The sequence below is a fragment of the Dendropsophus ebraccatus genome, chromosome 3, assembly GCF_027789765.1.
Source record: "Dendropsophus ebraccatus isolate aDenEbr1 chromosome 3, aDenEbr1.pat, whole genome shotgun sequence".
Lineage (NCBI taxonomy): Eukaryota > Metazoa > Chordata > Amphibia > Anura > Hylidae > Dendropsophus > Dendropsophus ebraccatus.
The window spans coordinates 142,953,863-142,981,624 of record NC_091456.1 but is presented as its reverse complement, the minus strand read 5'-3'; the positions used below and the strand labels follow the sequence as shown (position 1 = coordinate 142,981,624).

Sequence of the window (27,762 nt, the reverse complement as noted above, 5' to 3'; positions counted from 1 at the left end):
TGGAAGCCTCCGTCAAGCAGGGGCCGATTTTTACTTAATCAAAAGAGGTATTTCCCATACTGTCCTGTCTCCTGGCTGCTGTTTTGCACAAAATCGCGGTAAAAACACAGCGATTTTGTGCAATTTATAGCTAATTAGGGCTAAACAGCAGCCAGGAAACAGTACAGGAAAGAGATGGTGAAGGACCTTGACATGTGACTATGATGTCACCACAGGTCCTGTATGTACACTGCACTATGCAGGAGAAAGAAAGGAGATACAGGTGTGTAGAAAGGGGAGGACAATCAGGGGTGCACAGTCTGGGGAGGGGGGCAGGGGGGGACAGGGTGACGCTTGTCTGGGATGGGGGGGGGGCACACAAGAGAGTTGGGGTCCAAAGTCTATTTAGGGGTCTCATCTGGCTGTACATTATTCCATACTTACCCCTTAATAACTGCTCTCTCCAAATATATATAAAATTTATATTAAACTCACCTACTATCTGCAGGGGTAGGGAAGCCCGGCTCTCCAGCTGTTGCAGAACTACAACTCCCATCATGTCTGGACAGCCAAAGTTTTAGCTTTGACTGTCCATATATGATGGGAGTTGTAGTTTTGCAACAGCTGGTGAGGCAAGGTTCCCTATGCCAATCTATAAAGCACCTGTACCTGTCATTTTTCTAAATTATTTCTATTTTGAATTTGGTGATGGAAAACCTTACTGGAGGTATTACTGCTGTTGTCTCCGCTGCTGAGGGGAGGTGATCGAATCTCGGGAAATCCTAGGTTCTATAGAACTCGAACATTCATGAACCTTCCGCATTAGATTGCTGATGCCTGCCTGGTCTGTGGGGAAGGAGGAGACAGCCCGGGTACCGACTGGAATTCTGGGATTCAGCCTAGGTAATAGCTGGGTACTCTCCTCCTTCCCCACGGACCGTGAAGGCATCAGCAATCTAATGCGGAAGGTTTGTGAATGTTCGAGTTCAATCGAACCTAGGATTTCCCGAAGTTTGATCAACTCTACTGCTGAGCGTACCTGTGCATTAGGAGACAGCACCATAGAATCACATTACACTGGGTGTCACACTGGAGATAGATCAGGAAGCTTCACCTCCTAATTCACAGGTACAGACAGCAGGGAGCAGAGACAACTGCACCTCCACAGATACAGTCAGCAGGGAGCGGAGACAACGGCACCTCCTCAGGTACAGACAGCAGGGAGCAGAGACAATGGCGCCTCCTCAGGTACGGACAGCAGGGAGCGGAGACAACGGCGCCTCCTCAGGTACAGACAGCAGGGAGCGGAGACAACGGCGCCTCCTCAGGTACAGACAGCAGGGAGCCGAGACAATGGTGCCTCCTCAGGAACAGATAGCAGGGAGCCGAGACAACGGCGCCTTCTCAGGTACAGACAGCAGGGAGGGGAGACAATGCCGACTCCTAATTCACAGGTACTGACAGCAGTGAGGGGAGACAACAGCGCCTCCTCAGGTACAGACAGCAGGGAGTGGAGACAACGGCGCCTCCTCAGGTACAGACAGCAGGGAGGGGAGACAACGGCGCCTCCTCAGGTACAGACAGCAGGGAGGGGAGACAACGGCGCCTCCTCAGGTACAGACAGCAGGGAGGGGAGACAATGCCGACTCCTAATTCACAGGTACTGACAGCAGTGAGGGGAGACAACGGCGCCTCCTCAGGTACAGACAGCAGGGAGGGGAGACAACGGCGCCTCCTCAGGTACAGACAGCAGGGAGGGGAGACAACGGCGCCTCCTCAGGTACAGACAGCAGGGAGCGGAGACAACGGCGCCTCCGTTAAGGTACTTAGGGACCAAATTTTAAATGTGAACATTCCAGGTACACAGTAAATATGACATTATGTATCCCATATTGTGACCACCACACTAGAGCTGCCAGTAGAGATGACCGAATCACCCATCTAAACTATCGCTCACCTTAACTTCATAAAAATTTTTTTTTATATATATATTATATATATATATATACATATATGGGCTCCCCTGTGCTTACTGCTGAGCTACACCTCTGTCCATGGTATATATACGACCGGAATTACAATCTTATTAACTTTTCTTAGCGATTTATCTTTATGTCTAAATACCTATGATTTAAAAGAAAAATTAATTGCTTGTCGTTCACTAAAGGATTGCTTAAGCGATTTATCTGTACATGTAAAAGGGACCTAAGTCTGAGAATGGTAAATTCACACAACCATCCACCTTTCACTCCGGCTGCCAGGGCAGAGCCCGCCCGACCCCCAGGTGGAACCCCGGATACTTACCCCTTCCACGACCTCCCGCTCCTGGACCCGCCGCCGAGAGATCTCCGGCGGAAGTCCTCCATGCGCGTTATGCTAATTACCAGAGATAAATCCGTTTCCCGTAAAAAATGATTGCTCTGCCCCAGCAGCCGGGATGAAAGATTCCCTTTAACAATATTCCCCATTTATTTCCTTATAATAAAGAATTATACATAGTGATATCCTCTAGTTTTATATGTAATGAAAAGTAACATACCAAATGCTTTTGTTGATTCAGCCTTTACTGAATAATTAAATTCTATTTCCAAAATCTTCAGATTTGTGAAGGAGGGCAACACAGAAGCTAGATGAAAAGAGCACAATGAGATAAGTATGTTCAAATGTGTAAATTACGCAAAAACACTTTTTATTTGATATAAAACTATATCTATCTAGAATAATAAATGCAGCACTCCAAGGTCAATAAAGTGGTTGCCCTTCTGGGACCAAGGTGGTAAAAAAAACCAAAAAAAAAAACCATGCGCTTACCTTTTTGCCAGACCCAAGGCAACCACCCTACAGCTGTACTGATCCAGAGATCCCCTGTATACTGTATATTCTTATTAGAATATAAATTAGCGCTGGCAGATATACATCATGTACCAAAATTGTATGAAATCATAAAATTGAAGAAATGTTTGCTCTTGTACATCTGGTTACTTGCATTATGCATATTTCCAAGCTGTAAATAAGGACATCTTACCCAGATGAATAATTTCCTTGTCATAAAGTCCTAATCCTTGAAACCTGAGCTCTTGCATCTGTCCACACCGAGATAATGAACTGACAATATTCTCAAACCCAGGACAGTATGTGCATTTCATTGTAAAAGAGATCAGATTACGGAAATTCTCAATAAAATTAGCTGAAATGTCAAATGGCAAGAATGATTAAAGATAGTATCAAAAAGAAGAATGCAACTTTTCAAGTATAACCTCATTCTGATACAGACTGTCATTACCTGGGTAGGGGGGTGCTGTATCTGGGTTTTAGGGTTGTTGTCACACATGCCTTTTTGATGCAGTTTTTGAAGACTAAACTATGAGTAGATCCCACAGAGAGAAATAAATTCTTGCTCTTTAAGGGTTCACATTGAGTAATATAGGCGGAATCCTGTCTGCCTCAGTGTCACAGTGTCTCTATGGGATGGCTCGTGAACATGCGCTTCCGTCAATTCCTTGAGCAGAGAGCGGAGTGAGCCATCCCATAGAGACACTGAGGCAGGCGGGATTCAGCGGCAGAGAGCATCGCCGCAGAATTCCGCCAATATTACTCAGGGTATTACTAAGGGTATGTGCACACTATGGAATGCGCAGATAACTTCCAGCGGATTCCGTGCTTTCTCCCGGAACAGAATCCGCCGTCCGTCCAAAGAATTGACTTGAGAATCTTCCTATGCATAGAATGGAGCCTATGGGATGGGCGGAACTTTAACCCCCTTAAGGTCTGAGCCAATTTTCATGTTAGCACTTTCGTTTTTTCTTCCTCGTGTTAAAAAGGCCATAGCGCTTGCATTTTTTCACCTACAGACCCACATGGGCCCTTATTTTTTGCATCACTAATTGTACTTTGCAATGACAGACGTAATTGTTGCATAAAATATGCTGTGAAACCGGAAAAAATGTATATGTGTGGTAAAAATGAAAATAAAACGCAATTTTATTTAATTTGGGGGTTTTGTGTTTACACCATTTGCCCTAGGGTTAAACGATTACAACGATATCTAACTTGCATAACTTTTATTTTATTTGACAGCTTTATAAAAAAAAAACAACCTAAATGTTCCTTAAAATTGCTCTATTGCCATCCTTATAACGCTGTTATCCTTTGGTCTATGGGGCTTTGGTCTTTGCGCCATGATCTGTACTTTCTATCGGTACCTTGTTTGCATATATGTGACTTTTTGATGACTTTTTATTACAATTTTCCTGGATTTGATGCGACCAAGAATGCACAATTTTGCACTTTGGTGGGTTTTTGCGCTTATGTTGTTTACTGTGCAAGATCAGGAATGTGATAATTTACTAGTTCAGGCGATTACGCATGCGGTGATACCAAATATGTTTATTTATTAATTCATTTTTATTTATTAAAAGGGGAAAGGGGGATGATTTGGACTTTTATTAGGGGAGGGGATTTTTTATTAATAAAAACACTTTTTTTAAACATTCACAGTAATTAGAAGCCCCCAGGGCTGCAGACCACATACATAGAATACCGAGCCGGGATCAGCGTCATTCCGACGCTGAGGCCCGGCTGGGTAAGGAGAAGGGATCTTCCCTCCGCGATCGCATCACGGAGGGGGGATCCCCCCACTAGACCACCACGGACAGGCACCGCAGGGCAGTTAATGCAACTGTCATGTCTGACAGCTGCATTTAAATGCTCTTATTAGCGGGCGCGGCGATCACTCGCGTCTGCTTATAGCCGCGGGCTGGGGCTGCAGAAAGCAGCTGGGATTGCGGCGGTTCAGGGGGGGGTTGCGGTGCGGCCCCTCTCTGAACTCCCCTAACGGCGCCATGACGTATGAGATACGTCATGGGTCATTAAGGGGTTAAGCGGGAGAGCGGGGGAGCAAACAGCGGAATCCACTGGAAGTTATCCATGCAGATTCCGTAGTGTGCACATACCCTTACAGTGAATCCTATCCAGACCACTTTTTTGAAAACACCACCCACATATCCTGACTGGATTTCATTTGATAGATTTTCAGCCAATCGGACATTTTGCATAGTTTCTTTGCAAAGACACTTTTAAGCGCAATTTTGGGTGGGCATCGCAAAGAATTTTCACTGTAGTTCTTCTAACTTTATGATCAACCCCTGACAAAAACTAGCTGCATCACCACATGTGAAAGAATCCTGATTCCTAACAGATCACAGACAGGTCAGACCCCACTTTTTTTTTTTGGCTTTTCTCTGATAATTTTTAAAATATATTTTACATGTCTTTTTGCTGAATCCTTTCCGTTACACTCTCAATAGTCCATGGTAATAGCAGAATAATAGCAAAAACAGAAAGCAATAATTATAAACACATAAACTCACCTAATCTGCCAGCCTGTCCTTCCATGCTCATATTCTTAAACCCTATTTTTTTAATATTCTGTAGGGTTTTGAATTCATCTGATAAAACAGCAATGATTTCCCACTTTTTATCATCTATGGGACACTCCACTATCAGTTCTTTCAGCTCTTTGAAAGACTGTATATTTGACAGTACAAAGTCTGTAAGAAAATGTATTCATAATTAGAGAGGTGTAATTAAATTTGCCAAATCTTATCGATCAGCCATTGATTCATTTTTTTGTAAATAAATGAATGTTTTACGTTATGTAAAAGATGTTTCACCCTCCAAGTCCTCCGATCCCCTGGAAGGGTCTGGAATAGACTTTGGACTATTATATTCTAGGCTCCTCCAGGGAATCAGAACACTTGGAAAGGAAAACACTTTTTTGCAAGGCTAAATAAACCAATGGCGGAGTTGATTGTTGATCTTACTGTTGATTTCCTCATCTCTATTCATAATGCAACATTTCTTGAAAGAACAATCAAGGCAGGATAACTGGCATCCAGACACATCTAAGGCTATGTTACCTCTAAGTACTGATAAGTGCAAACAAAACAAAAAAAAAACGACTAGAAATAATGTTCATGATCATGGTGGTTTAGTGAACAGCCGTTGTTTGTACATCGTGGGAACATAGGCTCTAGCTGCTTGTATTGAAAGAAAGAAACAAATTGAGATTTAAACCGTCCTTGTTTTCTCCCATGGCAAACATTATGCAAAGCAGTATGAAAAATTATATTCACAGCAGTGCAAGTTTAGAAAAAAATCACAATAAATGTTAACTGTCCCAAAGTATACTGGACCCCATCAGCATGCAATCCATTTGCCACAGGGAGTATAGAGATAACCACACTGGTCGATAATGGGCACGACTCTCAGAACGAGGGTCTTGTGCAGTACCAACTTGGCATTGTCATCTCCATGGATAACCCGAACTTTCTGCACCAAATGAATTGTGTGCTGATCGGACCCCAGATACTTTAACAGGTACTCTTTAAAAATTTGCACTAAAAGATTAAAGATTTTGACTATTGAGATCAATGGGGAAAATCCACAACAAACATCACAGGTCAATGTCTACACAGTTGCAAAGAATGTAATTTGTGAATATCTCCTCCATTTGCTGGTCCCATAAGATTATCTGACAAGTATCCACCCAGTGTAAAAATATCTTAAAGGGAGGGGAGTGCAATGGACTGGTATTGACTATTGTCTTGAGTATCTGAGTAGGAGAAGAGAATTCAAATACCGTGAGATTGGCACTCCACCTGTTGAGCAGTGCATGTAGCAATAGGGAAATCCTCAGGTACATAGAAATAAGAAAAAGCCTGGCACTCAGGTATCTTCAATGCAGTATGCTTCTATTCCACGTGCAAAATGAACACAATTATCGCAGGACGCGTTTTGGCCTGTCTGTAGCCTTTGTCAACTATCAAAGTTGACAATAGGTACGGAAAGGCCAAAATGCTTCATGTGATATATGTGTTCATTGTGCACATGGAATAGAAGCATACTGCATTAAAGATACCCGGGTGCCAGTGAAAGAAACAATAATATATATTCACCTTCATGCTATTCTGATTTACATGATTTACCTGGTGGCGCCATTGAAACAAATTTCAGACTCTTCAATGCGCTCAGATGTACAATCAATTCTTGATCCTCCAAAGTAAGCTTTGTAGACTGAACACTAAGCCTTGCAATGGAGCCTTTGTATTGATCTATGCATGGCCACATACTTTTAAGAAATCCTGGACAACTGCTCAAGTCAAGATCAATGCTCATAGAAAGACTGCAGAAAAACTTGATATTAACTAGGATATTGTCACTCTCAACAGGACGGCCGTGCACTTTGACGTTTAGCAAAGAGATTCTGTGAATGTCTGGACTGAAGCCAAGTGTTGATAGATCTTCTACGTTTGTACTGAAATAGTCCAAGAATGGCATACGTGTCTTTTGTAGCATGTCAGATGCTAGCTCGAATGCATTGGTGTAGTCTGAATCAACTTCTGGCACAGACCAAAGAGATTTGAAGCTCTCTGTATTCAAAAAGTCCAAGTTTAAGCGAAAATTAGGCGGAACTACAACTATTTCCACTTTCTTCAATGACCATAGTCCTTCTGGGAATCTATGAAGAAATCCAAGCAGTCTCATATTGGGCATTGACAAAACAATGGACGCCGTTTTTCCTTTGAGAAAGCTCAATATAATGGGTGCACAGTGAGTCAGGAAGTTACTCTCTTCAGCTATTGCAATAGCCTTATCAAGTATAATATTACTCACAGCTTCTTTATTAGATCCCATGCTAAGCAATGGGTTAAGGTTTCCAAGTTTTATTAAACTTTCCATGAATTCCAGTTCAGGATGATGTTGTAGGTGAGCTTTTTCACCTGTCTGACAATGAAATGCGTCACTGCTGTCCAGCAAACTCAACATATGGGAAAGAACAATGGCAGCCGTCTCAGGAGAATGCATACAGGTATACTTTAAAAAGTAAAAGAAACGTCCAGTGGCTTTTGAGATGGTATTAATGTTTCGGAGAAACAACAAGCCTTTTTCTTTCTCTTCTGCATCTTCGGACTGTAAAAGTTTACTCATTCGTTTTCCAGCTAAAAACTCTTGAAATGAAGGGTGAAAAAATTTGAAAACAGGATGGAGTCTTTGTGATGTGAACATGCTCAATAACTTCAGCCTGAGAGCCTCATTGGCGTTCACAGACGATTCTCTTAGATCTTCATGTGTGAATTCGAAACGCGACTTAAAGAAACTTTTAATGGCAAGATCTTCACATGAGCCCATAATGGCATTTACTATCTCTGTTTCAGTAGAGTGTCTCAACATGACATGCATCACATAGGACTTCCACACCAATGTGTCCCCTGACATAGTTTCAGCTGGGTCTTGTACCCATAAAACACATAGGCAGAAAGTAAGAAGAGGCGACTTTAAAACAAATTGCAATGTTTGGTTAGTCATCATCTGTATCGTAATTCTCTCCAGAATGGACAAATTGTGTGAGAAAAAATGTTTAAATATAAAAATGGAGCTAGAGGCAGCAAAGTCTTGGATGCTTAGTATAGCCCTTGCATATTGGCGAAGATTTCGGCCCTTATCAGGGTTCACTGTGATTGCCAGACTCAGTCTATTCCAGGGGTTCATCTTTATTAGTTCCTTTATGGATTCTGGAAGGGAATCCATCACAACATAGTCATCTAGGAGGAAGAGGACCCGGTTCTTTAGCTGCTTCATCATTTCTGCTAGACTCTCTTCTGTCAGAGATGTTGAGGATCCGGTGAGTTGTTGGCGGATAATGTCGCTGAGGGTTTGCTGACTCTCGGTAGAGGGAAGGGAAATATAAAAGACTAGACTAAATCTGCTGAGTACAGGGCAGGCTCCTGAGGCCCATAGAATGGCAATCTTTCTAAGAAGAGCGGTTTTCCCACTGCCAGCCTCCCCTTCTATCATGGTGATGTCAGTCAGCTCTGTTAGAATATCTGGTAATGTCAGTACACCCAACACCCTGTTTGTGATGCTCTTAGATACAACAGACATATCTGCAAAGTGTGAGTTCAAGTCAATAGAAATATGAGAGGAGCCTGGAAATGGTAATATGTTTCTGAATTTAGGATCAGTGTACAATTCTATTAGAGATTTCCTTAATTCCATGACTTCCACAGGGCAGAACTCATTATGGATGACAGAACCTGTCAAGACATAATATATAACCATTAGAATATAACATTACTGTGACCAAGACGTGGATAAGCTTTCCTTTACCCAGGCAAAGACTCACTGGGCCCTTGAACTCAATACTTTCTCTAAGGGTACAAACCCACTTGACGTATTTGCTGCGTGAATCAGTCTTAAAAATAAGCAGGCAAAACGCAGGTTGGCTTTATACAATTGTTCTGTGTTAAAATACGCAATTGCGTATTTTTGAAGCATGAAGCTACATGCGTTTTTCACACAGGTTGTTAACAACTGATGCTTTGCTAACAACAAGCTTCATGCTTCAAAAATACGCAATTGCGTATTTTAACACAGAACAATTGTATAAAGCCAACCTGCGTTTTGCCTGCTTATTTTTAAGACTGATTCACGCAGCAAATACGTTAAGTGGGTTTGTACCCTAAGACAAAATGGCCTGTTGAGACCCCCCATCCACACCCAGTACTTAGGGTTAGTAAGACAACATTACCAATCATCAATATAGCCAAATGCAAATAAATACAATCTGGTCAACAACTGGGCCTATGAAGAAAGACAAGGCCTAGAGTGGAAAAGAAGGAGCACAATAAGGGGAGGAGAAGTGGTGTAACTCCACAGGAAAGAAGGGAGAATAACAGTAGAGGTGATGCCTTTGCCACTAATAAAATAAATCTTTAATGGAGAAGTCCTGGCAGGAAGATTTTTTTCCAAAGTGCCGGGAGGATAAAAAAATGCCATGTACTTGCCTCACCGGCTCCATGACGCTTTCTGGTTTGAGAGAGGACTTGAAACGTGATGTCATAGGCCCACTCAGCCAGCGGCTATACTGGGGTCTTGCCGCTGACTGGCTGAGAGGGCCTGAAACGTCATGGGCTTATCACAAGCTCATAGGAGGTAAGAGCATGTTATTTTTTTCATCCTCTCGCTCCCTGACACTTTTGAAAAATTCAATTATTCAACAAAATACTGAAAAAACATTTTTATAGCAATTTTGTGAGAGCACTTATAAATGCATGGTATGTCTTGGTAACATTTAGAATACTTACTACTGACTTTCATGTGGACTTCTTTTGTTTCTTCAATGTGCTGCACACAAAAAAAAATATTAATGTGATATAATAGTAAATCCATGCTTTGTTTTTTTTTTTTTTGTTATATATTATTGTGAAAAAAGCCATATGACCTTTAGAGGGAATCTGTCAACTCTATGTCATGCTCAAAGCTCAAGTGTCAAAGAGGCAGTGCTGAGCTGAAGCATGCATGCCTCCTCCCTCCCACAACCCTTCCTGCCTTGACGGACATACAGGACATGGCTCCCAGCACTGAGCTTTGTGCATGAATCAGTCAAGGCTGGGAGGAGTGGGGGAGGGAGGAGGCATGCATGCTGCAGCTCAGCACTGCCTCCTTGACACTTGAGCTCTGAGCATTATATAAAGTTTGATATATAACAGATTTTCTTTAAAGGGGTTGTCAAGGGAGAAGGAAACATATTTTGTTTTGGAAGGTATACCCAAGTAACAAAGGGGGTGAACAAAATTTCGATTTACAGATTTACATTATTGTTGTGTTAGCAGCAGCTAAATGGTTGGGAGTTTTTGCTTTCAGGAACAAAATCAGTAGATCGGCTGTTGACAAGATAATATCCACAAATCGACCTCATTAGTATACTTACAGGAAACTAACAGGAGGTTAGCACAGTTTTCATTAAATCTTTCTTATAATGAAGTAAATTAGGCGGTTCGGTGCACTTGGGGTGGTACTACTGCCCTAGGCCCACCCCTCCATGAATAGTCATTCAGCAATCTGCATTCATGAGAGCAGTAGTGAAGTCGCTACAGGTCCCGTTAAAATAAATAGGAGCTGAACTGCAGTTGAACATCGACACCGCCACACAATGAATGGAGACAAACTCTCAGTTCACTGTGTATTGTGGCGGAAACCAGCTGACTGGTGCAGGTGCCAAGCATCAACACCCCGCTGATCTGTTACTGATGAGCTCTCCTAAGGATAGGTCATCAGTAAATCTAGCCGGAATACTCCTTTAAGGACTAGGTCAGTCACCTATCTCTTTAGTTTGTCTATCTACAGAGCTGTAACAGTGTTTTTGTTTTTTTTATTAGACCAACTGTACTTTGTATTAAATGCTTTGAATCACCATATACAGTACTGACTTTTTATTTGTCTCTTTTCTGCCATGAGACAAGCTCCATAATAATTCTATTGAGCTTATTTAGTGCAGAAAAATACAGATTTCAAGGGGCTGTAGAGAGAAGCTCACATCAGCATGCTTCTCCCAGGTATATCTAGAGATCAGTGGGGATACGGGATAAGAACAATTTAAACATGTAAACCCCTATCCATGGGTTTTCTATGAAGCAGAAATATGATGCAGGACCCCTAGACAGGTGTTATTGCTATCTTAGGAAGGAAACAACCACATTTTCAAGGTATTTGTACTATTTATATTTGTTACTTACAGTTTCCAGATCTTTGCAATTTGTCTCTTTCTTCAGCAAAAAAGGGCAACTTCAAGACAAGAACAGATTATGATATTAGGAGGCCCTTAAAAAAAGTACATGAGCTAATCAGATGCTATATAACATTATTTAAAGAGGTTCTACTGATTCTTATAAAAAAAACTAATAAAACAACAGTAGCTGATATTTTTCAGACTTCTCAAATATATATTATTAAAAATCTGATGATTTCCTATATTGCAATAGATCCTAGAAGGCAGTGAATCAGAGAAATGCAAATCATGCAATAGTTTTTCTCACTTCCCTAAACCTACGTCATACAGACGCATACATATTGCAGCCCAGTGACAGAGGAACACAGCTGTTTGGAAAGGATTAAGCTGGTCGGTGACTTTTTAGGAGATACATAGTAGTAATAATATTACATCTAATGTCACTTCACTTCTGTCCCATTGTGCATGATTATAAAGCTCCATCCCACTTGATCCTCTTGTCCTTTTTTGCTATTCCAGGTTGTAAAGTAACTTGTATATGGGATATTTCACCACTATTCCCTCTGCAAGCACCATTTGTAAGTTTCAGTTGTCTCTGAGCTAGTGGCTAGAGTCTAGCCTCCATGATGTCTTCAACACACTGCATATACATACATATACATATATATATATATATATATATATATATACACAGAAGCAGTATGGAGAACATCACAGAGCCATATTTCACAGTGCAAGCTGTTAATTTAGCAATGCTTTTTTCTCTGATACAATATATTACAAGTTTCTTTCTATTTCGAACTATTTTTGGCCGCCCAATGACGAATAGATCAGTTACTGAATGTTAAGGAGTTGTCCTCTCCAAAGCATTTTACTGTGAGTTTTTTTGATCTCATGTATAGTTATGTAATGTTTGTGGCATGTGGGACTTTTTACTAGACTGAGCAAAAGTTACATTTTAATAGGATAAGCAGCCAATGTATTTGCAGTAGAGTATATGCCTAAAGCACGCTCCGTATAAATGCCATAAATTCCGAACATAATCATAAACTTATTTGCTTAAAAAAAGGAGCTGTACTCACTCAGGGAACCACTTGGTGTGTTCTTTCCAGGGGTCATCACTTTCCTCCCATTGTCCTAGACACACAGCACAAGAGAAGCACTGCACAATATCTCTTCTACCTAAAGGCGAAAAGTAAAAACAATTTAGTGTTTCTGTAGCTGGATAATATCACTACTGCATGTTTTTTAATCTCTCATAAAAAGTAAATATTTTGACACGTGTTTCTTTCCATCTTTCAAAGTATCATGCTGCACACTATGTGGCTACATAATGTAACAGGTTGACACCCATTCAATGTGCACCATGCACAAATAATAATAGCAATAACATATAAGGTACAAGATTGGTAAATCTGTTTTGTAACCTAATCCCCCAGCTGTAAGAATAAATGAATCTTTAGTGGGTAAGGGGTGGGGTCAGAAGTGCTAAAAGGAGAAAGAAGCAATCTAATGTTCAATTGTACTATTTTTGCTTTTTGCAAAGTTTGTTGAACGCACAATGACCGTTCAAAAGAATACTTCAGAGAAAAAAAAAAGGTTATACGATTTCTACATTGCTTCTATTTAAAAAAAAAAAAACTTGTCTTCCAGTACGTATGAGCTGCTGCATTCCCTACAGGAAGTGGTATATACTTTACAGTCTGACACAGTGCTCTCTGCTGCCACCTCTTCCCTTGACAGAAACTGCAGTAATAAATCCCCATAGCAAACCTTTCCTTCTTTGGACAGTTTCTATCACAGACAAAGAGAACTGTGTCAGACTGAAAAGAATACACTTTAAGGCTGGGTTCACACACTGTATACTTCAGGCAGTATTTTGGCCTCAAGTCAGGTCCTCATAGCAACCAAAACCAGGAGTGGATTGAAAACACAGAAAGGCTCTGTTCACACAATGTTGAAATTGAGTGGATGGCCGTCATATAACGGTAAATAACTGCCATTATTTCAATATAACAGCCGTTGTTTTAAAATAACAGCAAAAATTTGCCATTAAATGACGGCCATCCACTCAATTACAACATTATGTGAACATAGCCTTTCTGTGTTTTCAATCCACTCCTGGTTTTGGTTGCTATACAGCCTCACAAATACAGCCTCAAATATACATAGTGTGAACCCAGCCTAATGGTGCGTTCACACCTACAGGATCTGCAGCTGATTTTCTGCTGCAGATTTCATTTAAATAACTGAACACAGCATCAAATCTGCTGCAGATCTGCTGCAGATCCTGTAGGTGTGAACACACCCTTAGGGTGCGTTCACACCTACAGGATCTGCAGCTGATTTTCTGCTGCAGATCCGCAGCAGATTTCATTTAAATAACTGAACACAACATTAAATCTGCACCATCAAATCTGCTGATCCTGTAGGTGTGAACACACCCTAAATAAAAGTAATTTACAAATTAGTATATCTTTCTGACACTAGTTAATTTAACAAACAAAAATCTCTTTAGAGTGCCCCTTTGAACACCTTACTCTTGGATTTATATAGGGAATGAAACACACTAAGCTGTAGATTAGTTCTCATCAAATCACATACCTGTGTAGTAAAATCCTGCTCTGGCAATAGCAGCAGGATCTCCTTTGGAATCTGTAGGCCATTTTTTAAATGACTCCAAACGAACATTCTCATCTTCAAATATGCTCCTCCTGCTATGACCTTGGTTAAACAAGTATAATGTGAATAATTTCTGAATATATGATGTCTGTTTATGAAAAAAATGCTCAAAAGTTTTCAGCTCAAATATTTAAAGGCTCCATCCACTATCACAACCATTTTTGATTGGCCTTATGTATCTAAAAATAAAGCAATTTTCATACCTTTATGTGTTTAGAATTTCTATGCAGATCTATATGTGGCAACAGATAACAAAACTTGTGTAGTCTCATCATGCCATCATACTCCCATCTAGCTATGAAGGGACCTACATATAGTCAGGAGGCTTACAAGTAGTAAGGGAGTAAGTCAAACCTACTGATTTTGGCAGAACTAGAAAACCGGCCATGTGTATGGGGGACCTATTTATTTATTTATTTGTATAGCGCACACAGATTCCGCAGCGCTTACTCTACCTCAATAGATGATCTTTGGAAAGTGAAGAATGCAATTAAAATTTTAACATCCAATACTTTTGTTTTCCCTAGAGATAATCTACAGGTACCTGGCAGCGGCTTTCTCTCCTTTGTTAATTAAAATCACATAAATATGTGAATGGGACAATAGGGACAAATAGCTATTTTCGCCAACAGCTATTGAAGGTGTATGGTCATCTTTAGTATTAAACGACATAGAATAGTTCACCACAATTTTTTTTAGATATATACAGTTATGAGAAAAAGAAAATATCCTCTCTCTTACGTCTATGGTTTCATTTATCAGATCATAAAAAAAATTCTGACCCTTAGAAGGTCTTCAAATTAAGAAAATGCATGCAAGCTCTGATAAACACACGGCAAATGACACCATGTCAATATGTTTTTAAAGTGGTTGTCCTTTGTATTACTAATGTACAGTGCTGCTGGGGCTATGGGGGACATAATATCGCTGCATACTTACCCATCCTAATTCATTGCAGCTGCTGGTTTCCGAGCCGCCCACTGTGCTCCTCTGTCCTGTCCTTCTGCTGGTGTGCAGACAGGAAATGCTGCAGCAGAACAGGACGGGTAAGTATTAGAGATGAGCGAATCGGGTTCGGGTTCGTGTCGATCCGAACCTGAACGTTCGGCATTTGATTAGCGGTGGCTGCTAAACTTGGATAAAGCTGTAAGGTTGTCTGGACAACATGGATACAGCCAATGACTATATCCATGTTTTCCACATAGCCTTAGGGCTTTATCCATATATATATATCCGTATATAGCGCTATTACGTTCCTTGTAGCCCAGACAGCATGAAACATTAGTAATATACACCAGACAACCCCTTTAGATAAAAATCATGCACCTTTTTCTGTGTTTTGGACCTATACCTGGATTTGGTAAACAGTATAAAATGACTGTGTGTGCACAGTGTGTGCACTTAGTTTGAAGGAACAATATATACTATTTGCCGACACCAACTTGTGATGGCACCGACATCATCCAATGTTTGTCTGACATTACAATATACTGAAAACTCTATATGGAAATATAACTCAAATCACTTACTTGGTTGACAAGGCTGAGAACAATCTATGATATCTGTATGGAAATGCTTTCCCTAAAATATAAGGTATCATTGAATAAAACCACATCACTGCCATACTTTTGGAATAATACACATTGGTTTTTAGAAAAATTATAACGGTAGCCATGATACTATGAACAGGAATTCGAAAAGAACTAAGACAAATTTTATTTCCAGTCTTTATTTTCCTGTTCTGACATTCAAAAAGCAATCGAACATTGGGCTCAGCTCACAATAACTTTGTAATGTGTGTTATTTTGTGAATAATTTCTTAGCGCTGCACTAACCCTTTAATTTTAAAAAATAGTACTGTAGTATATTATATTATTTGAAGTTCCCACAGAACAATATCCTAGGAACTCACTGTGAATCCATGAAATCCATTGTATGAATTAATGAGTGCTTTGATTTCACCAGGAGGTTTCTTATTTATAAGGAAATCACACCTAAGGAGATGGAAATGCAGGATGTAAATGCAGATTGTCTGCCCGGATGTTGTTTGAGAAAATGGCAGATTTATTTCAAAATATTTCCACAAGAAACAAATGTAAGTAGCGACATTTACTGTATGTATTTGTAAGGAAGACACTTTGGGCCTTATTACACCAACAGATTATCTGACAGATTTTTTTGAGCCAAAGCCAGCAACAGACGATAAACAGGGAATGGGTCATAAAGGAAAGACTGAGATTTCTCCTCTTTTCAAATTCATTCCTGGCTTTGGCTTCAAAAATCTGTCAGATAATTTGTTGGTGTAATAGGGCCGCATTTGTTCAGATGAAGTAAATGATCATAGTAACAATCGCAATAATGATCGTAGTAACAATCGCTACTAATGACTATTGTTCCGTGTAATATGGTGAACAATTTCAGGTTAATGATAAACAATCTCGTTTGAAAACTGAAAACAGTAAACTCCAGGGGCAGCATGGAGGCACGTCCAATGCGTATTTAGAGAGGTGATTGCACGCTAGAATGCCGACAACCCCAAATGCCAGCTAAGCAACTTATATAGGAGAGAAAGTCCTACAGCATCCAAGGTGGCAAAAAAAAAATCTTATGTCTTTATTGCATATTCAAGTACAATGATCTTTAAGGCGACTCTGTACCCACAATTTGACCCCCCCCCCCCAACCACTTGTACCGTTAGATAGCAGCTTTCCTTTTATACAAGATCTGTCTTGGGGTCAGTTTGGCAGGCAATACAGTTATTGTCCTAAAAAACTACTTTTAAACTTGCAGTCCTGAGTTAAATTGGGGTGACCTTGAGTGTCTATGCCATGGGTCTCCAAACTGCAGCCCTACAGCTGTTGCAAAACCACAATTCCCATCATGCCTGGACAGCTAAAGCTTTGGATTTGTCTGATCAGGCATGATGGGAAATGTAGTATTGCAACAGCTGGAGGACCACAGTTTGGAGACCCATGGTCTATGCCCTAGGATTGCGATGCCCCTCCGTCCCTCCTGTCCGCCCTCCTCATCATTAGGAACGCCCCATGGCAGGATTTTTTCTATTCCTCACCTGTCTGAACAGTGCACAGATGTCTTAACAATCCAGCAAATGTGCAGTGTTCACACAAATGATGAATAGGATAAATTGTTCTAGGGGCACTCTTAATGGTGAAGAGGAGGGGCGGAGGGGTGTTGCAGTCCTAGGGCAGAGACACCCTAGGCCACACCAATATGACGCAGTGCTGCAAGTGTAAAAGTAGTTTTTTAGGACAATAACTGCATCACCTACTGAACGGACCCCAGGACAGATCTTTGATTAAAAGCAGCTGGTACAAGCAGTTGGGGGGGGGGCAGATTGTGGTACAGAGTCCCTTTAAAGTCTATGCTATGTGGTGTATGTTCGGCATCTATATTGAATGATTTATTAACCTATAAGGAGTGTTCTTTTGGCATAACTTCAGCTGTCAAACACAATAGGGGTTTATCTTATCAAAACATAACTTTTAATTAGTCTAGTAAAAAAAATCCCACACGCCTCAATAAATAAAAAAACAGAGTTGTATAAACAGCTTAGCTCCAAGTGCCAAACTACACAAATCTCATTAAAGTCAAGGTAAGACAATAGTGTAGAGCATTGCTGGATCTGCTCCGGATCAGTAGATGAATTGTCACTCACTCAGGGAACCACTTGGCGTGTTCTTTCCAGGGGTCATCATTCTCCTCCCAGTGTCCTAGGCAGCCAGCACAAGAGAAGCACTGGACAATATCTCTCCTACCTAAAGGCAAAAAATGAAAACTATTTAGTGCATCTGTAGCTGGATTACAGACAATAATTGCCTTTGTGGGGTAGAGGAGTCCCTGAGCAGGAGCACTGATGCTGGTGGTTAGCGAGTGGCGCTCAATCACTAGGCACAGCGGCTCCTCTATGGCACCAGTGATCACAAGGTCCACCGACTCCTCTATGGCTCCAGTGATCACTAGGTCCACCGACTCCCCTATGGCACGTCATCACTAGGTCCAGCGATTCCTCTATGGCACCAGTGATCACTAGGTCCAGCGATTCCTCTATGGCACCAGTGATCACTAGGTCCAGCGACTCCTCTATGGCACCAGTGATCACTAGGTCCAGCGACTCCTCTATGGCACCAGTGATCACTAGGCAGGTCGACACTTATTTAAACTTCAGTATACCTGATCCTTCTCTCCTTTAGTATTATTTGTCAGGGGACAATAAAGAGCCCATAATAGACACTAGACAGTTGGCTGGTCTTCAACCATTTTGCTGGGTTAGGATGACTTTTCTGTAATATAGATGGGGATTTTTGGGTCTGCCATATGTACTTATTCCATCTGCACTGAACAAATGCTTACATTTAGGCCAGGTTCACACAGCGTATGACACCAGCCGTTCTGCGACACGGCTCTATCACAGAACAGCCGGTGTCAGTGAAGTTCCTCCCGGCCGGTACTGCAATATCGTCTGCATGAATCCCATTTCTTTTGATTTGGAATATGGGCACATTCTGGTGTGCCCGCATTTCAAATCACCATAGCCGACAATGTAAAGTGCGGCCAGAGCTGGACTTTATATCGTCTGCTCTGTCAGTCTTGTGCGGCTGTTATTCAATGAATAGCGGCTGCACAAGACTGACATGTCAGTATTTTGTGTGGCCGCAAGGAATCCCGGCCAGAGTGTATACAGAGTGTATGCACTCCGGACGGGATTCCATAGTAATTAAAGCAATCAACTGTCATTTAATAAGATTATTGATTGCCTTAATTGCTACGGAATCCGGCCGCACGAAAAACTGACATTCATTGAATGTAGTCTGGCTCATTCAGTTGTCGGCTATGGTGATTTGAAATGTGGGCACACCGGAACATGCCCGTATTCCAAATAAAAAGAAATGAGGTTCATCCGGTATACTGAATTTCTTAAAAATTGGGATGTGGGCACATTCATGTGTGCCCGCATCCCAATTATCCATAGCACGTATGTAAAGTGCGTTTGGAACTGTCAAAGATTGAATACTGCAGAAAACTGACATCTCGGCCGGAGTGTATACCTGTGTATTCATTTCAGCCGGAATTCCATTGACTTCAGTGCAATTTAAACTTTCAATTAATCACGGGCGGAGTTGCAATTTGCAACAACGGCCGTGATTAATTGAAAATTTACTTTGTGTGAACATAGCCTTTAACTGTATCGAATACTGTGCTTTGATCACTGCCCACACTGCTTACCTGTAAAATAAAATCCTGCACTTGCCAGTTGAACAGGTGGAATCCTTGCATAAAATGGCCAATTGGTAAAAGAGCCCAATCTAGCCTCCTCTGTCGAGTATGCTTGTAGACACTCTTGGCCCATCTGTGAAGTCTGAACCCGAACCTCATACTTAGAAATGTTTCCCACGTCTTTGCCTTGAATGAAGCCACAGGAGTGATTGAAATGTAAATGCTCTTTATGGGGAGGTGATTTCAAACTAGTACAGAAGAGAACAATTCCACAACAGAAGCATTGCATGCTGTCATCCACCCCGGTAAAATATAGTCCAGCGCCAGCCATCTCCAGTGGTGCCCAAGAAAACAAATTATTACCAAGAATAAAAGATTTCAGTCTCCTGGCTTCCCACCGCATCTGAACGTTATAACCCGTTCCTAGATGTTGACGTACTGCAGTATGTTTAGCATTGCGGTCGGCAACATATTTTGGAATATTAATATTTCCCACAGAACACTTTGAAAATGCATTCTCTACATTTTTTATGTCAAGTTCTGTAAAATGAATGAGATCCTCATTCTTCTCATCTTCATTCGGGTTTGCAGAAGCCATTGCCTATGTGAAAGGTACATTAATAAAATTACTCCAGCTCAGCAGAATTCATCTGACAGGGATTCTATGTAGCAGCCATTCATAGCACCAGTTCTTACAGCGACTTGACATTACATTTGCTGAGACCTGTGTATTATATATACATCTACTTCTTCACACATATATAGTTAATTCTCAATTTGTCTATTACCTTAAAGTTGATTTGTGTTCTCGTATGTCCCTTAAAAACATATATTAGACTGTACAATATACACACATAAAAAAAAACATACCTCTTACTGCCCGACTTCTCTGAATAGGACAACAAGGAAGTAGCTCCCCAGCATTAGCAGCATACGCTTACATGGAAATTCCAGTCTGTGTTTCCTGTCCCAGCAAGGAGGTCTGTCAACATCAGAACTGCAGCTTAGCAAGTCACATGTACGTGAGCTTATCTAATGTAAGGATGAACTTCACTCTTCTATAGACTAAAACTGAAAAGGGAAATGGCCAATCAGCACATCTAAGAAAGAAGGAAGGGTATGAATATTTGAAGTGTCACTGTAAACTTTCAAAATCTAAATCAACAGTTTGTAATATACATCCATTATTTTTGTTGTTGTTATTATGCTGTAAAACAAAGCTGAACTTACCAGAAATCCAGGTCCAGTCACCTGAAGACAGATTTTCTGACTTGTGCTGGTAGAAAAAAAACAGACTAAACGCAGGAATTCCGGCCAGTACAGTCCGTCAATCACATGATTTGCAAACTTGCTTTATATCACATCTACTGTAGAGTTAGAGTTATAATGACAGGGAGACTTTACGTACACTGTCGGCTTGGACAAGTATTTTCAGACTTAAGGTACCCTAAGAGCCCCTTTACACTACGTATTTGGCACAGAGATTCTGCTCGGAACCCCACCTGCTATGTCTTTGAATGGGAGGGCTCGTGCCTCCGCTCAAAGAACTGACATGTCAATGCTTTGAGCGGAGAGCGGAGGTCTACAAACCCTCCCATTCAAAGACATACCATTCGGTGCGGGGCGGGTGTTCCGAGCGGAATCTCAGCGCCAAATCCGTAGTGTAAATGGGCCCTAAAATGCCATGGTTACACAGTTAAGTGCTTCTGGTCACACCCTCAAATAATAACAAGTAGTCATAGTTTAGAAAGTGTTAGCGACATGTGACTATGTAAAAAGATCAGTGGTCTCGATGCCTTGTAATTTCTAAATAAAGGGGGAAAAACTAAAATCAACATTCTGGCACTGGACCTTGCTTTTGTGGTTTAACAGGAGCCATTCTATTTAGCTATTCTACCTCATTCTCTAATGACCATAAAGAGTATTAGGTCTAGAAAGTGGACTTTACAAAGACTAAAATATGGGTGGGTATAAAATATTATTTAAAAAATCATTTTTATTTGAATGATTAGAAAACTATTAAGATCCAATTTGTCATTCTACCAGAAAAAAGAAACAATGTTTTCCAGGAGGCCAGGTTAACCACCAAGTGGCCTTATCCTTCAATCAGCAATTACTCCTATGGTCTTCAGGGACTGTGTAAAGCTGGCATCTACCTCTGTATGGGGGGGGGGGGGATTGGCTATGTATAGTCTCTGCTCTCTGCCACTCCTCCCAGGATGCTGGGAAAAGCTGGATCCAATTTTGGGAAACTTTTTCCAGTTTCCAAAGATTGGATCCAGCTTCCCCCCAGCACCCGGGGTGGAGTGGCTGGGAGCGGAGCTGCGCTGAAAGGCTGCAGGCTTGATGAGTGGAGCGTTGATCAAACAAAGCGCTTTGGTTTGTTGAGATCAGCAATTCGCTCATCTCTAGTTCCTAGGAATACTCATTTGTCCCATGAGGCTATGTTCACACATGGAGGGAGATTTATCAAACATGGTGTAAAGTGAAACTGGCTCAGTTGCCCCTAGCAACCAATCAGATTCCATTTTCCATTCCTCACAGACTCTTTGGAAAATGAAAGGTGGAATCTGATTGGTTGCTAGGGGCAACTGAGTCAGTTTCACTTTACACCATGATTGATAAATCTACCACATGGTGTTTAATTAGCACTAATTATGTGTAATTCTAGAGATAAAACAGCCCTATTTTTGCTGTGATTTTTGCCAGAATCACAGTAAAAATAGCCCTATTGCGCAATTTGCTGCAAAAATGCATAATTAACACTTATTAAAGAGAACCTTTTACTAGGTTTATGCTGCCTTAAATTAAGGCAGCATAAATCAGTGACAGAAATGCTGAACAGATTAGTGTATTACTTACATCATTTTGTTCAGCCAATCTCCTAATGTGCAGGAGAATAGGAGGCTTACCGCACCCCTCCCCCCCCCACCCCCAGCTGCTGATAGACAGTTGACTGCATATACACAGCATGGATAGATAAGTGCCAATCAGCAGCTGGTGGGCAGAGTTTTATGCTTCTCATGAATATCGAAGGATGCTTAGGCTAGGTTCACACTGCGTTTTCAGCATCCGTTTAACGGACCCGTTTTTTTTAACGTCCAGAAAAATAGGGTCAGCAACAATTTTTGGTCCGATTTGGTCCGCCAAAAAAAACGGATCCCTTTTTTTTTTATAATGGAAGACAATGGAAAAACGGATGCACACAAATGAATCCGTTTTTTGCAATGTTTTTCCTGCGTTTTTTTTGCAAAAAACGGATGCGTTAAACGGATGCTGAAAACGCAGTGTGAACCTAGCCTTATACACAAAATCAGGCTTTGTTCACATGACTTTTTACTTGAACAAGCACCATGACGTATGATATAAAATAAGGTATGAAAAACGCTAAATTTACCCTTTACACCTGTGTAGAGATGTCAGAATGCACAAAGGGGGTGACAGTGTCACTTTAAGTGCCATGTGTGAACAAAGCCTGATTTTGTGTATAAGCATCCTTATATATTGAATTTGACTTTTCAACACTTACTTACCTTTATAGGAGAAGTCCGGCGAAAATATTTATTCAAGTATTGTATTGTCCCCCAAAAGTTATACAAATCCCCAATATACACTTATTACGGGAAAAGCTTATGAAGTGCTTTTTTTCCCTGAGCTTACTACTGCATCAAGGCTTCACTTCCTGGATAAAATGGTGATGTTACGACCCCATACAATACAATACTTTAAAAAAAAAATTAGCTTCTCTTTTAAGACTATGCTTACACAACTTACAGTTAATGAAAAGAACGGACGATGTTTTAAACCAAAACAAAGGCTGCTCTTTTCATAGTGAAATGTGTTGCACTGAAGTCAATTCAAACAACAGCCATTGTTCACACAATGTATTGAACAACAGCCGTTAAACTAATTGACATATCAATTATTTTCAGCCATTGTGCACTGATTTCAATGCAACAATGGCTGTTGTTTTTGAGTGTCAAACAACGGCCATTGTCTGTACATTGCATGAACATAGCCTGTTTCTTTCAACGTCACCACCATCACCACATGCTAACTTTTAGCAGAAAGTACTGCAATGTTATACTTTATTATTAAAAAAAAAATCTATTGTTTCAAAATGAAACTGATTGAATATGAATAAAAAAAGACAAAAAATAAAAACAAATTATACTGAAAAATGTTACAACAGACGTGTCAGTATAGAGGGAGACGTTTAATAAACTGATCAGAATCCACATGAATCAGTTCAATATGTAAAAACAGTATCTAAATATGCTGAACTGTAGGTCACTTTTACAAGAGTCGTCCAAAGAAAGCTGGACATCATGTCAGACATTTTTAAAAACTCATTGCCTTCCCCAATGAGTCTCGTCTTCTGCTTTACGGAACGTATGGTGGCTGACATGTCAGAGAACACACACCCTGCAGCCATTGCTGGGAGAATACAAGCTGGTGGAAATCAGAGGTAATGGGGATTTTTTTCCCCCAAAGCTTTCGAAGGGAACTTGTCATGGGCAAAGCCTATGCGATGTAACAGATAATAAAACATTACATCTTCATTCATATTTCTGCATCCAACACTCCAGTTCTGTACCACACACCAGGGGCAGTCAATAGAGAATGTACATCCATATTAGTTGCTGATTTCACAGAATTCAAATGTTTTTGTATATGCAGTATATGTACATATCAAAGGTGATGGCCATGGCACTAGACAAGTCTGTCTTTCATCAACGACATCATGATACCAATGAGTTTGGCTGTGTATGCATACATCCAGGACAACAGTGCAAGGAATCGTGAATGAACAAGTCGCACTCCACACAGAAGACGCAGTCACATACTGTGCAAATGTAAACCTGCAAAACGATAGAAACAGAAACACACATCTTATTAGTAGTCATATCTATTGGCAAAGTGGTACCTCTCAAAAGTAGAAAGTTTTAAAGGAACACTCCACCTAGAACTGAACAATACAAATAGATGGAGGATAAATTTGTCCCTAGAGTTTGATTTTTTTCATGTTCCTGAAGCAGTCTTTTAATAATCCTAAGGAGAACAGGGTTCATTACCAGTTGCATTGTCTACTAGTAATCAGCTGAGGGGGGGGGGCTTGCAAATGAGGCAGGACTTAAAGGGGTTGTCCAGCAAAAATCTTTTTCTTTCAAATCAACTGGTGTCAGAAAGTTACATAGTTTTTTAATTTACTTAAAAATTTATTAACTAAAAATTCTCAAGTCTTCCCACCTTTATTCGCTGCTGTATGTCCTGCAGGAAATGTTTTATTTTCCGTCTGACACAGTGCTCTCTGCTGATATCTCTGGCCGAGACAGGAACTGTCCAGAGCAGGAGAGGTTTTCTATGGGGATTCATAGAAAACCGAGACAGAGTTCCTATCGCCAGAGATGTCAGCAGAGAGCACGGTGTCAGACTGAAAATAAAACATTTCCTGCATCACATTTAATAGCTAATAAGTATGGGAAGACTTGAGATTTATCAATAGAAGTAAATTACAAGTCTATATAACTTTCAGATATCAATTGATTTGAAAGAAAAGATTTTCGGTGGATAACCCCTTTAACCTCTTAAGGACGGAGCCAATTTTAGTTTTTGCGTTTTCATTTTTTCCTCGTGTTTAAAAGGCCATAGCACTTGCATTTTTGCACCTAGAAACCCACATGAGCCCTTATTTTTTGCGTCACTAATTGTACTTTGCAATGACAGGCTGAATTTTTGCATAAAGTACACTGCGAAACCAGGAAAAAATTCAATGTGTGGTAAAATTGAACAAAAAAAACGATTTTTTTTATTTGGGGGGTATTTGTTCTTACGCCATTCACCCTGGTGTAAAACTGACTTGTTATGCATGTTCCTCAAGTCGTTACAATTACAACGATATGTAACGTATAACTTTTCTTTTATCTGATGGCTTGTAAGAAATTCAAACCATTGTTAACAAATATATGTTCCGTAAATTTACACTTATACTAGAAGCCCCCATGGCACAGCGATCGGACCGTGTCCGCTAATAGCCGTGGTCCCGGGCTACACACGGTACCCGGGATCGCGACTGATACGTCATGCGTCCTTAAGAGGTTAAAGGGGTTGTCCAGGATTAGAAAGACATGGCTGCTTTTGCCCAAAAACTGCACCACACCTGTCCTGAGATTGTATCTGTTACTGCAGCTCAGCCTTTTCATAAAGACATCTCCACATCAAAGTGCCACCATTCAAGTCAATTAGGATGTAAACATTGATGTGAATCTGTATCTGCACACTCTATTTTACCGTGTTTCAAATTAAAATACTTACTTGTTGATCATTCAGTTCTCCATCACAGCCTCGACAATACCTAAGAAAAGATGAAAGAAGAAAAATTCAAAAGGGATATCCTAAGATTTGAAGTTATCACCTATTCACAGGACCACAATCACTTGGGACTGTTAAAATAGCCAAGTACATTACACGGCTAAATTCAGAAGGTGATAATTAACGTGACACTGTCACCCCCTTTGTGCATTCTGACATCTCTACACAGGTGTAAAGGGTTAATTTAGCTTGTTGCTTGTTCAAGTAAAAAGTGTCCTTTTATCAACTGCAGATTGTATTAAGTGGGCGTGACCTCGCAGCATTAGCGCCACTTAGCCCCACCCACAACAGCACCATTGGCCACACCCCCTTGACGACCATTGGTTGACCGACGTAAAGGGGGTGGGTTCTAGACCTTTCGGCCAGCCTGTTCCAATGGCCGGCGAGGGGGCAGGGCCAACTGTGGCGTTGTGGGCAGGGCTAAGTGGCGCTAATGCCGCGAGGCACCGTCCACTTAACTCAATCTGCAGTTGATAAAAGATGACTTTGTACTTGAACAAGCAGCATGACGTATGAGACGTATGATATAAAATAAAGTATGAAAACCGCTTAATTTACCCTTTACACCTGTGTAGAGATGTCAGAATGCAAAAAGGAGGTGACAGTGTCACTTTAACTAACTGATCTTGAAAATGGAGATCCCTTTTCGCTCATGGGGGTGGAGCAGCACTGGCCCTACTCAGCCATCACTTGCCTATGTTTGGAACTTCTTTAGAAAGTGAATGGAAACAACAGCATAACAAGTGCACTGTAGGTAGGTAATATATTTCCTTCTTCATTCATGTTTTATACAATACTGAACCATTTCCCTCAATTTCAAAAATACTGCAGCACAAAGAGCACATAAAGTTAGAGCTTTGCAATACAGGCAGAACGGAACTGCCGGAAGTGACATAGACTTGCATTGTAATATACTTACAATGCAAGGTAATGGTGCGTCCAGCAGTTCTGTACAAGGCTCGCTTTAGGAGCAGAACCTGCTGTGGTTTGAAAAGGCAATCTGCTGTAAAAGCAAAACGATAGGTACCCTTCAATAATCCATGCATGTGTGAGATTATTTCAGAGAGGCTTCAAAAGTTTAACTTAACCATATAGGCAAATACATAATATACTGCATGGTGTCTGCTACATCATGTGCAATAAATGTTACTACTCACAATTCAACCATTCATAGCCACCATGTCAACTCAGTCATAGCTTTATTCAAACATGAGGTGCAAACAGCATCACAATGTGACACTGCATATAGACACAGCTCTCTCATACAAGCTAACTTGAAAAGTATGAATTAATCTATGACAATGAGCTGACAAAGGTTCTGAATCATGACTAATAGTTGGTGGGTTTTGTTTGCAGATACCTATATATGGTTAAAAAAAAGCTGGAAGTCAGGTGCACTACTGCTGCCATCCTGTTGTCAATGCACTGAGATGGTAAGATATCTGGTACTCTGTGAACGTTTCAGACAATCACTGACAGCAGGCGTAACACGTCATTTAAAATCATCCATTAACTACTTGGCTCCTGGGTTTTCTTCACCTATGCATTATATTTTACTTAGGCTATAGTCTTGTGAGTGCATGTGTGTATATAGTCTATTATGTGTATATGTATCACTACATCACATACATGCAGACATATAAATTATCTTGGTTATTAAGAAAGAAAACTACCTCTCCCCTTCATATTCCGCAAGGGTTACTTCTTTAAAAGCATCCAAAGGAAATAAGTGATGGTACGACCGAGCCAAGTGAGGAGCAGACACTAATGTAAGGCCTACAAAAGAAACAATGTAATACTATAATACAAATTTGTGTACTGGAAATAAACAGGAGACACAAAGTCATAGTAGTCAACCTAAGAAAATTCAGCTATAGTTTACTCAATCTACTATAGCTGGGTATACTCAAAGTCTTGAATTCTGC

General features: G+C 40.7%; 2 protein-coding genes across 6 annotated transcripts in view; both read right to left on the bottom strand.

Moving 5' to 3' along the window:
* The window catches only part of LOC138786118 (baculoviral IAP repeat-containing protein 1-like), a 27,270-nt gene extending 6,713 nt beyond the window's left edge, over positions 1-20,557 (bottom strand). Inside the window, exons 1-13 of the mRNA XM_069962838.1 lie at positions 20,336-20,557; positions 19,475-20,066; positions 17,907-18,006; positions 16,143-16,224; positions 15,760-15,811; positions 14,153-14,272; positions 12,631-12,730; positions 11,556-11,604; positions 10,125-10,164; positions 6,966-9,074; positions 5,349-5,528; positions 3,005-3,166; positions 2,519-2,605 (exon numbers count right to left, since the gene is read on the bottom strand). Coding sequence (XP_069818939.1) covers positions 2,519-2,605; positions 3,005-3,166; positions 5,349-5,528; positions 6,966-9,074; positions 10,125-10,164; positions 11,556-11,604; positions 12,631-12,730; positions 14,153-14,272; positions 15,760-15,811; positions 16,143-16,224; positions 17,907-18,006; positions 19,475-20,063 — 3,670 coding nt within the window. The 5' untranslated portion in view covers positions 20,064-20,066; positions 20,336-20,557. The remainder of the gene's footprint in view (positions 1-2,518; positions 2,606-3,004; positions 3,167-5,348; positions 5,529-6,965; positions 9,075-10,124; positions 10,165-11,555; positions 11,605-12,630; positions 12,731-14,152; positions 14,273-15,759; positions 15,812-16,142; positions 16,225-17,906; positions 18,007-19,474; positions 20,067-20,335) is intronic.
* A 3,109-nt stretch (positions 20,558-23,666) lies between these two features.
* Positions 23,667-27,762, bottom strand: part of GTF2H2 (general transcription factor IIH subunit 2) — a 39,038-nt gene continuing 34,942 nt past the window's right edge. For all 5 annotated transcript variants that reach the window (XM_069962847.1, XM_069962850.1, XM_069962848.1 and 2 more), the window contains exons 14-16: positions 27,511-27,613; positions 25,781-25,820; positions 23,667-24,327 (exon numbers count right to left, since the gene is read on the bottom strand). In XM_069962847.1, the coding sequence (XP_069818948.1) occupies positions 24,208-24,327; positions 25,781-25,820; positions 27,511-27,613 (263 nt within the window). In that variant the 3' untranslated portion in view covers positions 23,667-24,207. The remainder of the gene's footprint in view (positions 24,328-25,780; positions 25,821-27,510; positions 27,614-27,762) is intronic.